Genomic DNA, 14,118 nt, shown 5'->3' with positions numbered 1-14,118 from the left:
TACATAAAGTCGTTGTCATCCTTCGACGATGCAGAGCTCTGGCCCTTCGACGAAGCGCTACTCTTGGCATTCGTCGATGTTGCGCTCTTGTCCTTCGACGATGCAGCAATATTGGCCTTGGTACTCGGCGGGAAAGCGAGACGGAAAAGAAATGGCGGGAAAGCGAGGCAACTTGTTGAAATTAACATGATAAAATAAAGATACACGTAGCTGAAATTAAAATACACATTGCTGAAATGAAGATACAACTTGCCGAAATTAAGATACAACTTGCCGAAATTAAGATACATTGCTGAAAATAAGATACAACTTGTCGAAATTAAGATACAACTTGCAGAAATTAAGATACAACCGACTAAAATTAAGAAACAATAAAATAAATCTACTGAGTCCAACGTGAATATTTTCCTTTTTCATCACGATCTTCTTCTGCTGCCTTGGCCGCACGAGCCCTTTCTTTCTTTCTCTCCCTTTTATCATCACGGGCCTCCTGCCGCTGTCTGTAAACCTCAGCCAGTTGAAGTTTCTCTTCTTCGCTTTTCCTGATCATCTCATCAATAAAAGCCCTCTGCTCCACACAGTATTCTTCCCACCTCTCTTATCCTCTGCTTTCTTCTCTGCTTCAGCCTTCGCTCGATGCTCTTCCAAGTCCAAACTAGCCCATGCACGACGACCTCTTTCACGAATCTCAGTCACTGCCCTGTCCGGCATTTTCGTGTCGATCCAACGATAGTACATGCACAGAGGAGGAGGAGACTACAAAAAAAATATAAATATATATATCAAGCTAACAATAATATCTACAACGTGTTTATTCTTGATGACTGAAACATACCGGAGGACTGATGTATGCTGAAGGAGCAACGATTGGATCTTCCTCATAATTGGCGCACATGAAAAACTCCATGCCCAACTAATCTGAAAAATCCGTCATCTCGTTCACCTTGCAGAGATCACCACACCAACAACGCAGTACTTCCACCCCCCGAGGCAAGTTCGCACTCTTCATTTTCCTAGGCCTAATGCTTTGATCCAAACAAGGCAAACTCATGCTGAATACGAAAGAAGTGTGACACATTAAGGCGAAGTGTGGCTGGATGCTGGCGAAGAGTGTTTCAGTGCCTTCTTTTATAGGCTTAGGCGGATGTGTAGGCGGGAAAATATGGCGTGAAGAGGTTCCCTGCTGGCGAAATAATGGACGGGAAAAATGAGCATGTGATAGATTCCTGACAACCTCAAATGAGCGCCGGCCAGCGCCACTTTCGGCGCGAGGAAACAGTACCTGCCGCCTCGGGCGGTGGCGGCAGGGCCCCACAGCTGCGCCCGTTCCGTCGAGTGCGGGGGCTATAACGGAAACCCTATCGGCCGCTTCGAGTCGTGGCGGTAGGCCCCAGCCGCCTCGGGCGGTGGCGGCAGGTGACGCGCTTCGCCTGGCGCGCGAGCCGCCACGGTGGGTGAGGGTCTTTTCTGCTACTTTCGTTTAGAGATGGTCCTTTCCGACAAATAGACTCGGTTAAGGGTCCTTTTTGAACAAAAAATCGGTATTGTGTGGCAAAAGTAAAAAAACGAAAGAAAGAAAGAGAGGCAAGGTCAACGTCCGGAAACAGGCAGGGAGCCGAAACGAGAGCTCCTAAGAGCATGGTTAATAGTATAGCCAATCGCTGGCTATAAGCAGTCTTATAGTCCGTTTTATAGCTAGCTTGTACAATACTTAGCTATAAAAGAGTACTACTTTTGTCATATATGGCCCACCTTTCATCCTCACAAAGCACCTAGGAGCACGTGCTAGAGCTGGCTCTTTACGAAGAGCCCGCTTCTCTTCTCTCTCCTCTTCTCTCTCATCCAACTCAGCAAAAATATAGTATTTTAATCCTTACAGCCTGCTGACTGTAACTTATTGTACTTGCTCTAAAATCGAATCGAATCACTTAACTTTCCCGTTTTAACGTTATGAACCCCCTACGTAACCGCCAATAACTCCTCCGCACGCAATGTTGAGGGAACGGAACGGAACGGACCGGACCGTCCTCCAACGGTACCTATATTGGCAGATAAAACTGACCAGGAGGCCCCTGTTGGTCACCCCAAATCGCGCGCCGACCCTCGATAGCACAGTCTAACCTGTCGCGCCGCTGCCGTATCATTGGTGGTCGCCGCGGCGCCGTCTATTATCGTACTACTAGTATTATATTTGCCCCTTCAATTTCCTCTCTGCCTGCTTTTTTCTCTCCGCGACGCAACAACGCAAACGTTTTGGTTCCTTCCTTCCTTGCCTGCTTTCGTCTCGTCTCCTCTCGTCTCCTCTCCTCTCCACGCCCGCCGATCCCACCACAGGGGACCAGGGACGATGGTCGACACCAGGCGGAGCGCCGCGGCCAAGCGCCCCTCGGACGACGACGACGACGACAAGGGCTCGCCGCCGCCGCCGGCGGACCAGGCGCCGGGGGCCGAGGCCCAGTCGTCGGGCGCCCGCAGGCCCGGCAAGCGCGCCAAGGTCCGGATCTCCCCCTGCATGCGCCGCGCCCGCCTTGATCCTATCTTGCTCATCACACAACGCTCTTGTTCTTCGCAGGCTACGGCGGCCGAAGAGGATACAACCAAGACGGCGGCGCCGGCGACAGATGCGTCCGAGGCTGCTATCGCCACCGGTCCGCCGGTCGCACCGCCGGACACCACCGGCCTGCAGGCTCTCACCGGCGCCATGGACAGGCTGGAGGCCTTCCTGAGGTCAGGGGAGGCGGCGTCGAATTCGGACGGTACGAGTCTCCCCTTTTGGATTATGGTCTGGTGGCGCCCAAAGACTGCCCCTTTTCGGCTGGGGCCTTCAGACCGCTTATGGTCTGATGATTTTTCTCGCTTGCGCAGGGCAAAAGCGTGGCGCCACTGGCAAAGATTTATCCGCCATGTTGAAGAGGGCCAATGATTTGTCGGCCAAGGCCACATCCAATAAACGCCAGGGGGCACTGGGCAGCAGGCGCCAGGAGCCCTGGTGTAGACTAATCTCACAGTATGCCACGGTGCGTCTTCTTTCTATCTCTTTTTACTCATCAAATCGAATTGATTTGAGTTCCCTTTTTTCTGTGCACTTGCAACATAATTTCGTGCCAATATCATCAATAGCAAAACCCGTGCTGTTAAACCTCTTCTTCCATCTAAGAATAGTTTGTTTTGGCAAACAATCTTTTTTAGTGAAAGCATTTCATTTCAGTCTCAAGTGTGTATTTGTACACCGTTACATGAAACCCCTGATATTCCAACCAATATGTTTGCTGAATTGCTGGTTCCTCTTACATCACTTTAGGATGTATTCAGGGTCTCATAGAAATATCTCTCTTCAGTGTCCTGGTCCCGAGTCCTGAATTGAGATGTATATATTTATACATTCCCTCTTGTGTTTCCTCTCGAGTCTACTACTAGAGATATACAATGTTGGTTACGAGAAAATTGCAATCAGTTAACTTGTCAAACACCATGCTTACATCTTTGGAAACATTTCTTAAACACGCACCACTGTTTCAGTAGGCCAAGTACTGCGGGTGTATTGTTATCTTACTGTTTGGTGCATTATGTTTTTGCTGCTTCTTGAGCTTCCTGGTCCAGTCAACCACATAACTATTGCAATCTTTCAAAAAATTGGTTTGGAAGTAGCGATGTTATTGAATTAATGTAGATTTATACATAACCGGGATCCAAGTAACCAAGTTTACTTGCCTAAATATTTTTTTTTTTTTGATTTGAAGAGACTGCATAATACTCCCTCCGTTCCTAAATATAAGTCTTTTAAGCGATTTCACTAAGGGTCTACATACGGAGCAAAATGATTGAATCTATACTCTAAAGTATGTCTATATACATCCGTATGTAGTTCACTAGTGAAATCTCTACAAAGACTTATATTTAGGAACGGAGGGAGTACTCCCTTGTACCTTAATACTGTACTTGTTGTTGGGCAACACTAATACAAGTACCCCCAACTACAAGTATTGTGTATCTCAAAAAAAAAAAACTACAAGTATTGTGGTACAGAGGGAGTAGTGCTTAACAAGTTCATCACAGACTAGCAGCTCTTCATTTAGTTGACTGCAGTTCTATTCGTTTTGCAGGATCCTTCCCTTCCTATTCATTCCTCCTATTTTACTGTTGGTTATGGAGCACAATATGATTTGAGACTGGGCGAGTCATCTACTAGCTCGCTTGTTTGTAAACTGAAGCTTGCTACTAAGGTATAATTTTTCCTGGAAAATTTAGGAGTTCCCGTGTTATGCACTTGGTTTACCTCCTAATACCCCTCTTTTTTTATGTTGACCTTTTGATATTAGCGAGGTGCTCTACTTGAAATACATGAGCCCAAAGTTGTTCGTGTAAATGGCAAGGCTTTGGACAAAAATGCTAAAGTTACCCTAAATGGAGGGGATGAAATTGTCTTCAGTTCACCTTTGAGGCATGCTTACGTATCCTTTTTCTCACTGCCTGCTGTTGCAGCAGATAGGTTGCTGGTTCTGTTTGTGGTCTACACTGATGAAGGATCTTTGGTTCTATTAGAGTTTAGTTGAATTAGTATGCAATTGTTAGGCAAAGAAAGTTGTTGCTGTTTAAAGTCCTTAATGTGACGGTAGATATTCCAGCAACACCCGCAGGATAAATCAAGCACTTTAGCGTTTTCCTCTACTTGCAGTAGTATCCATCAGGGACAGCATTCACTTATCAAAGATATTCAAGAACATTTGTCATCAAAAGGACCCAAATTGCCATCCTTTTACTTTGGTAAAAGCCGGCCTCCATTGGCTCCATTGATGCCTATTGGTGAGACTAATGTATTTTATTTTAAATTTGCACTTTATTGTGGTAAAAGGGCTGCTAAGGTAAATAACCTTTTGCAGGATCATCAGCGGATCCAGATATATTTGGTAATTTCTGTAAAACAAGGGAGGACCAGTCTAACTCTGAAGAAAGTATAGAGTCTGCCCGGTCTCAACTATCAAAGGAGGATCTAAAAAATGCAACACATGATGCTAATGACATATCTGAGTCATTTGATAATTTTCCATATTATCTAAGGTAAATTCTTATGGTATCTTTTTAGAGATTCTTGTTCTTGTAAATATACTAAGTTATTACATGTGATATTGGTCTGTCCCCATCTGGGTATGGAGTTGGTAAATATATGGCTTCTGTGCATCATAATTTTGAATGTGTGATAAGATGCTCGGTTGTTCAGCATATGTTGCCGTTATTCCCTCTAGGTATTACTAGTTTCATGATCAATTAGGATACCTGGGTAATCTCTTGTTAGCGATCACAGATGTAATTTGTTAGTTTATTTTTGTCCCATGATTAAGAACAGTGTCCTGATACTAGTTGTCCTTGCAGCGAGGATACCAAATGTGCTCTCCTGTCATCAACATTTGTGCATTTACAATGCAAAGACTATATTGAGTTTACCAAACACATTTCTTCTCTCGGTCAACGAGCATTGCTGTCCGGTCCGGCAGGTATCTACTGTCTACTTGTTGTAAGCTTGGAATCATATTGTAGCTTTGCTAGTTATACAACTATCTGTATAAGTATATTAAGTGCAGCAACCTATCTTTTACAGGGACTGAGATCTACCAACAATATCTGGTGAAGGCACTTGCAAAACATTTCAGTGTGAGGTTGCTCACAGTCGATTCTTCAATGCTGTTTGGTGTAAGCTTCTTAGCAATTACCCACATTTTCTTACTGACATTACTGTTTGTTCTCTGTTTTCTTTATCAACTCATCAACATAAATGGTTTACTAATCTACCTGTGATTTTAGACCATAATTGTAGTCTATATTTTGTTTGGTAATATATATTTAACTAATTGAGCAACTCAGAACATATGTTTCTTGTTTCAGGGGAAGACTTCCAAGGAATTAGAGTCATACAAAAAAGGTAAGAACATTGATATTTTGTGATATCTTGTGTAGGCCACCGTCTTTTTCTGGTGCAAGTTTTATGGTTGATTGGTAGTATCAATGATACTCTGGAACGTGGTTCAAATGTTTTGGTATATCTGTAAAATAAATGTAATTGATAATCTGATGTTTTGTTCAGGTGATAGAGTGAGGTACATTGGTTCATTACTGCCTACAAACGTTATCCTCGACGGACATAGGTATGAGTTGTCTCGGCACTATTTGCACTTCCTGCATTTGCAGTTATTCTATTTTGAATGAAATTGTTTGTTTTTTTGGTTCAACAAACAAAATAAGAGGGTGCTATTTTTTGGATTTGACTGCTGTCTTACGTTGCTTCCTGAGGTTTATAAATATGTGGATATCTTGTCCTTGGAAAGCATACAAACATCTCATTGTTGTTATTATCTGCAACTTAATGGTTCTATAATGCTGTCTCTGGCTGATGTTAGATTGTTTGATCTGTAGTCCTCCAGAATTTGGCTCGCTAGGTCAAATATGTCTTCCTTTCGAAGAAAATAGATCATCAAAGGTTGGGGTAAGGTTTGATGAACAAATCCCAGGAGGTATTGATCTTGGAGGCAGTTGTGAAGTTGATCATGGCTTATTTTGTTCAGGTTAGTCTTTGGTGTGTTCATTTGTTCTAAAGAAATGGCAATAAACTAAGTGATGCTACTTGTGCTTAAATTTTATGGTTACTGCAACGGTGAAGTTCAGTTCAGTTCAGTTGCTTATTTGAATTCTAATTAATCTACTGTCATTCCAGTTGATTCTTTGTGCCTCGACAGTCCAGGATGGGAAAATAGATCCAAACACCCATTTGATGTGATCATTCAGGTACGTACATCTATGCATTAATTTTAGCCATGATCTGCATCATTGTTATTTTTGCTTTCCTTATTAACAGTGTGTGTTCCACAGTTTATCTGTGAAGAAATACAGCATGGTCCTATGATCCTATTTCTGAAGGACACAGAAAAAATATGCGGGAATAATGATTCCTATTATGGACTGAAGAGCAAGCTCGAACATTTCCCCGCAGGTGTTTTTATTGTTGGTTCTCATATCCAGCCTGACAGTCGAAAAGAGAAGGTACTGTTTGTAAAGTTTGTTTATTGTGATCTATGAATGCTCGTTCTAAATCTTTTGCGTGGTTAACTTGTCAATTATAGCTAACAGAGATACTTGTACATGCAGGCAAATACGGGGTCTCTCTTCCTTTCAAAGTTTCCTTATAGCCAAGCAATTCTTGACCTTGCATTGCAGGTAGCTTTTAATTGTACTGTACCAAATATTACCTTTTGTTGCGAAAATAATTTATGATTAGGACCTATATAGGTTTTTCAGAACTTTAATTAGCTAGCAACAGGGGTACAATCAGCATTTAACGTCATTTCAATCTCCCTTGCGTAGTTTCACAGCCAAACTGTAGTTCGACCTTGCACCCTACCTTGCTTAGCTAACTAATGGCATCCTGATCCCTAGCTATCTTGCACACACACACACACACATAACACTAACACAGACAAAGGCGTTTTGGCTCCCGGGCTCAGAAGAGCCAGCCATGGTGTGAACAGTAAGTTCGTTAAAAATAGTATAAAAAATGTTTTTTTTGTGGTGAAAGATGCTGGAGTGTGTGATGCCTGTGCCAAATTTCAGCACATTTGGACATCTGAGTAGCTCTCAGCAAAAAAAGACAAATTTGGGGTCCCTGAAAAAGTTTACTGTTTGTGCAATGCTTGGATCGATTTTGTTCTTTTGCTGAGAGCTACTCAGATGTCTGAATGTGCCGAAAATTGGCACGGACCTCACACACTCAAACATCTTCCATGTAAAAAAACTGTTATTTTTTTTTAATTTTGTCCTAGTATTTTTTTTTGAATTTACTGTTCACGGGGTGCAGAAGAGCCCAGGCTCAGAATTGGATATATTTGTCTAACACACACCTATGTTAGTTAACCGTGTTGGAAATAATGTTTCTCGTTCGGGAATTCCTTTGGCAGGAAATATGTGGGATCTCACATCAACCTTTGACCATTTCTTTTCCTTTTTATGTACCTTCCTTTGGCATTGTCAGGCCAGATTGTTTCTGTGGGTTTGCTCATTTGACAATTAAATACACATAATTTTATAGTCTTCATGATGGTTTCATACAGTGCATTTAGGAACAGCGTTTTTTTGGGGCTTCTTTTGTAGATCTTTTCCATCATTTGACTTATATATTGTTATAAAACTAGGCGATGTGCACGTTATGATTCAGAAGTCTTCCTTCTCCACCACATTGGTACATTCTTGTTACAGACTGACACAAGGAAATGCAGGACTTGGATCAGGTACATGATAAAAGTAAGGAAATGCCAAAGGCGATGAGACATCTAACAAAGATTTTCCCAAATAAAGTGACGATCCAACCACCACAAGTATGTTACTCGAGTTAATCAGAAAGAATAGTTCATTTTGTGTTTAGTCCCTTCTGTCATCTTAACATCTGGAAAAACTGTTTACAGGATGAAGTTGAGCTTTCACGTTGGAACCAGATGTTAGATAAAGATATTGAAATTCTTAAAGCAAATGATAACACTTCAAAAATACGCTCTGTAAGTCGCAGTTCTAAAAACATTTCTCACCTAAGTATGTTTGCAATTATTTGTTTACGAGTATACTCCGTGGTTTTCATTAAATGTTCTCGGTACTGTTTAACTTTCTTTAATCTGTTGTTTTGTTTGAACCAGTACTGTTTGTGTTTTATAAATTATATAATAAAGATAAGCATATAGTGTTGGTCTTGGCTTTTAGACAACGTTCATGTTGGCATACCTTGAAGCTTATGGTGCTGTATTTATTATTCGTATTCTTCTCTAGATTTGTAAGCATCTAAAAGTTTCAGAAATTCTATGAGTAACTAGAGAAATGTAACTTCTCTTTTACCATCTACCGGGAGCTAAGAAAATGGGTGCGTTTTGATAGGATTATCATTGACTTTGCTATGATGTTTCCAGTTTAGTTACTTAATGGACTCGTTACTCCCATGAGCTTATTTGTTATTCTAATTAGAATTTTGTTGGTTTTGTTAATATCTGCAATTCCTTTTAGTTTCTAACGCGGATTGGCTTGGAATGCTCTGATCTTGAGACAATATGTGTCAAGGATCGCGTCCTTACAAATGAGTGTGAGTAGCATTTCTATTCAAGTTTCTGCTAAGTTACAATTTTGTCCAATTGCATGATGTGTTAATTATGTTTATATTTTTCAGGTATTGATACAATAGTTGGTTTTGCTTTGAGTCATCAACTAAAGCACTCAACAGCTACAAACCCTGACCCTTCAGTTGATTTGCAGTTTTCCCTATCTAGTGAAAGGTTTCCCATCTATTTTTTTATTTGCACCAAGTTGACCACACAATTTATTCTGGTTCCTCATGAACTTAATCATTTTACCTTTATTGACCATTCCAGTCTTAAGCATGGAGTTGATATGTTGGAAAGCACCCGTTCTGGCCCTAAGAGCAGCAACAAAAGGAAGCCGCTTAAAGTATGCCTTCTTTTAGTATATCTGCTTTCTTAAGGAATTTTACTGTTTTAAGCATGTTCATGAAGGACGGGTCTGGCGCAGTGGTGAAGTATTCCCCACTTGTGCCAAGAGGTCCTGGGTTCAACACAACCTATCTGCATGCACTGTACAGGGTCAGACTTGCCTCGTATAATCCTTCCCCAGACTCCACCTGGTGTGGGAGCTTCTAGCACTGGGCCTGTCCCTTTTTTTAAGCATACTGTTCGTCCAGTTCACTTGTATAGTTATGCATCTTCATGGCTATTCATCTATAGTAGCTGAGAGGAAACCATTACTAATGAGCGCTGCTTATACTACAGTGCTATAGCTATATGAAATCATTAAAAATCAATAGAGCTAACTGTTCTTCTTTCCAACAATGCCAGGATATTGCTACGGAAAACGAATTTGAAAAGAGGCTTCTTGCCGATGTTATCCCTCCTAATGAAATCGGAGTTACATTTGAGGACATCGGAGCATTGGAAAGTGTCAAGGAAACTCTGAAGGAGTTAGTGATGCTGCCCTTGCAAAGGCCTGAATTGTTTTCTAAAGGACAACTTATGAAGGTATATATTATTTGTATACTGTAAAAGCTGTTTGGATCTTGGTAAAGTTTTGGTATTGAAGTCAAATATTAACTAAATGCCAAAATATTACCAAGAAATACTCCTCAAAAGGTAGTCTCTTAGGAACTTCTGTGTTTTTGTAGATATGCTATATAGTATGAACGTATTACTTGGCTTGCCTTTTGTCATTTAATATAAAAACTGGCAAGTGAGGCAAGTTTAATCCATTGGTGTAGCCAATGGGTGCCTTTCACCTTTTTGGTTTTGGGAGTTGCCCAATAAATAAGGCACCTAATGAACATGGTGAAAGAAGTTCTATATACCAATCTGAATAGCAAAATATAGCTATTATATTTAGCAAACTGATTTGTTCTGTTTATGAAGTAAGGAAGTTCTAATGAACATGGTGAAAGAAGTTCTATATACCAATCTGAATAACAAAATATAGCTATTATATTTAGCAAACTGATTATTGTTTGTTCTGTTTATGAAGTAGTGGAACCTTTTATATTTCTATAAGCTGACTATTGTTACTTTTGTTACTTGATTATAGCCATGTAAAGGAATATTACTTTTTGGTCCGCCTGGTACGGGGAAGACGATGCTTGCAAAAGCTGTGGCAACAGAGGCTGGTGCTAATTTCATAAACATATCAATGTCAAGTATATCCTCAAAGGTATTCCATTTGATAGGATTGGCTGATGTCTGTCCTTGTTTCTGCTTTTTGGGTGTTTGTGTCATCTAAATCACCTGTTGTTGCAGTGGTTTGGTGAAGGAGAGAAGTATGTGAAAGCTGTGTTTTCACTGGCAAGCAAAATTGCTCCAAGTGTCATCTTCGTAGATGAGGTAAGCTAATGCAACTGTGACTATTCAATATTGATAATTTTCTTGCACTGTATGGGTACATACTCGCTAAGTTTGCTGTTAGTCCTGAAGGGTGCTGCTTATTTTCTTGCCGTTTTTGCATCTTTTAGGTTGATGGCATGTTGGGTAGACGTGAGAACCCTGGAGAGCATGAAGCCATGCGCAAGATGAAAAACGAGTTTATGGTGAACTGGGATGGGCTAAGAACAAAAGATAAAGAACGCGTATTAGTCCTTGCTGCGACTAATAGGCCATTCGACCTTGATGAAGCTGTTATTAGGAGGCTTCCAAGGAGGTGTTTTTCAGTTCTTTCTTAGGATCCAGATTCTGACACCAAGAGAAATTATAGTTTATTGACTGACAAAATATATGGAAATTATTTTATTTAGGTTGATGGTGAATTTGCCTGATGCATCAAATAGAAGAAAAATTATTAGCGTCATACTAGCCAAAGAAGATTTGGCAGATGACCTTGATCTTGAAGCCATTGCTAATTTGACGGAAGGATATTCGGGAAGTGATCTTAAGGTATTATTTACTACGAATGATTTCTGCGGCAAACACATTTCTGTTCTACTATGCTAATGCTCTTTTGAGTTATTTTTCAGAATCTTTGTGTGACTGCTGCTCATCTTCCTATCAGAGATATCCTTGAAAAGGAGAAAAAGGTAACTTATAGCCTCCTAAACTTGTATAATTTGCCTTCCAAAAATAAGGCCTAGTTTGACTGTCTGTATTTGACCTCACCTTTGACTGTAAACCTCTGATGCAGTATTAATGCATAATCTATTCATTATTGAACTATTTAATTCTGGACATCCTAACTACCCCTTGTATTTCACAGTAGAGGTGGTATAGATTATACAGTATTTGACAGTGATGGATGACGTGAAATGGATTTTGACTTCTTGTGTGTTCACCTGCAGGAGAGAGCTTTGGCAGAAGCAGAAAACAGACCATTGCCCCAATCTTGTTCTGGCAATGATGTCCGTGCCTTGGGTATAGGTGATTTCAAACATGCACATGAACAGGTAAGTTATTGTAATTATGAGTTTGTGCTGTGGGTCGGTAGCCATGCTGTATCATGCCAAGTATGTACGAACACATAAACTGATCCATATTTGTACAGTTTCTAACCGGAATAATATGTCATGAAGATAATCCCTGTACAAGTGGTGTGGCTGGGATTTTTCAATCTACAAAGAAATTACGTTGCCTGATAGACGAATCTCCTGACCTTGTATGTCACTTGCTTGTAGGTTTGTGCAAGTGTATCTTCTGATTCAACGAATATGAATGAGCTTGTTCAGTGGAATGATCTCTATGGAGAGGGTGGGTCGAGGAAAAAGACAATGCTAAGCTACTTTATGTAGCTATGTTGAAAGCATGTACATACATGAGCAATGGCTGCTATTGGAGCGGGGCTACAGTAGAAGGAAGTGTAGGCATTAGATGAAGAAGGGACCGTGGGGCTACAGTACAAGGAAGTGTAGGCATCAGATGAAGAAGGGACCGTGACCGTCATAGTGAGAGTAACAGCAACAGCAACGGAGGGATGCAAATCTGATTGATGCCTTGATGCTTGTGGTAGGTCAACAACAGCACAGCTGACATGGCCTGCTCCAAGCACATCACCATCCAAAGGAGATAGATTTGTATTTGTAGCTCTATCATGTTCGGCTCGGGTCAGGCTGTCTGTCGTTTTCAGTCAATTATTATTGAGAATCTTGGTTTAGATTGCGAGTTGTAGATCCTGTGCAAGTGTACAGTATGAATGAGCATCAGGTCAGGTCAATTAACTTATTATTGTTGTCAGTTAGGAAATATTCATTTTATCTTACTATAACCAGAATAATTTACAACTTGGTCTCGTAATCATCTTTGATGCTTTGAGCCTTGCCCTGGCCAGATTTGTTCCTTTTTGTCATTACTGGAGTGGTGGTGGTGCCTGCGCTCAGGATCACGCTACTGGGTCGAGAATACTGTAGGACCAGTGCATTTCCATACTTGGTGTCGTAATTGTTTTTGACGATTAAATATCTGTCATTATTCGAGGTGCTTGTTTCATTCCGTCCCTGCCTGCGTGTGTAATCGCGCTACCAGGAGAATTGTATGAACCAGAACTCTGCAGGTGATATTGGATTTTTTTTTATTTTTTACCTTTTGAAAATTTCTGATATCTGATGGTAGATCTTCAACTCGAAGCTTTCCTTGAAAACTTTAATCCAAGAGAGTTCTTCTATTCGCCAGTAAACAATTTTTAGTATATATATATTCTTGGACTTCCATTTTGTTTTGATAATTCACTATGGATCGTGGGCATGAAATAAATTTTCATTTTTTCATTTTGTCAAAAGAAAATCATACAAAAATCATACATTTAACATTTAAGTTCGGCTGTTTCATTCAAATCGGCATGCATAATTTTTAAGATGATTCATTGTGTTACTATCATTTTTTCTAATTTTTAAGATGATTCATTGTGTTACTATCATTTTTTCTAAAATATTTTCATACACTGAGGGACCCGTGCAGTATCTTTTCTCCGTCCTCTGATTTTTTGAGTCTTTGCAAATGAAAAAAAAAAATCTTAAAAATGAGAATTATTTTTTCTAACATGCTGAGATTTATGTATTCCTTGGTTCCTAAGTATAAGTTTTTTTAGAATGTAGGACTACATACGAATGTATATAGACATACTTAATGTAGATTCATTCATTTTGTTTTGTATGTAGTCTCTTAGTAAAATCTCTTAAAATGACTTATATTTACAAATATATTTACAAACGGAGGGAGTAGATGATAAGTGTATGAGATCATTCAAGTGAATGGATCTGCACGTCTCATATAATTATGGACCGAAGAATATGACGTTGTGTTTCTGCCGACGCTCAAAACGTTCCTATAAACATCTATTGTAAAGTTGGAGTAGCAATACCAATACCAAGTCGTCAATTTGTAAGCTATAAAGATAAAGATGATGGGCAATGACGAGGACACTCATTGGTAACAAGTCGTCGGACCTGTATACTGTCATGTTCGGTGATGATAGTCTTATGTGCGTGTTTGTAACACCTTTTTTTTTTTTTTTTTGCGAATTAAGAGCAACTCCAACTTACCGATCCAAACAAACGACGTTTTTGTTTGCGTTTTGTTCGTTTGGTCGGTTCAGCGGACATCCGTGTTCGTTTTTGTAATT

The 14,118-nt window shown here is 40.3% G+C and overlaps 1 protein-coding gene across 1 annotated transcript; it reads left to right on the top strand.

Moving 5' to 3' along the window:
• Window positions 1-2,204: 2,204 nt before the first annotated feature.
• Window positions 2,205-12,812, top strand: LOC123448623. The gene is made up of 28 exons (XM_045125576.1): window positions 2,205-2,494; window positions 2,573-2,756; window positions 2,866-3,017; window positions 4,104-4,223; window positions 4,320-4,451; window positions 4,617-4,803; window positions 4,881-5,058; window positions 5,371-5,492; window positions 5,597-5,688; window positions 5,881-5,917; window positions 6,080-6,140; window positions 6,409-6,557; window positions 6,707-6,777; window positions 6,862-7,032; window positions 7,138-7,206; window positions 8,262-8,360; window positions 8,448-8,537; window positions 9,034-9,109; window positions 9,194-9,299; window positions 9,396-9,471; window positions 9,876-10,055; window positions 10,609-10,731; window positions 10,818-10,901; window positions 11,030-11,214; window positions 11,309-11,447; window positions 11,528-11,587; window positions 11,846-11,950; window positions 12,179-12,812. Exons 1-28 carry the CDS (start codon window positions 2,348-2,350, stop codon window positions 12,290-12,292), a joined length of 3,309 nt encoding a protein of 1,102 aa, XP_044981511.1. The 5' UTR covers window positions 2,205-2,347; the 3' UTR covers window positions 12,293-12,812.
• The last annotated feature ends 1,306 nt before the right edge of the window (window positions 12,813-14,118 follow it).

This window comes from Hordeum vulgare, chromosome 4H (genome assembly GCF_904849725.1).
Source record: "Hordeum vulgare subsp. vulgare chromosome 4H, MorexV3_pseudomolecules_assembly, whole genome shotgun sequence".
NCBI classification, from domain to species: domain Eukaryota; kingdom Viridiplantae; phylum Streptophyta; class Magnoliopsida; order Poales; family Poaceae; genus Hordeum; species Hordeum vulgare.
Note: the sequence above shows the minus strand (reverse complement) of the source record. Positions and strands in the feature narration are given on the sequence as shown.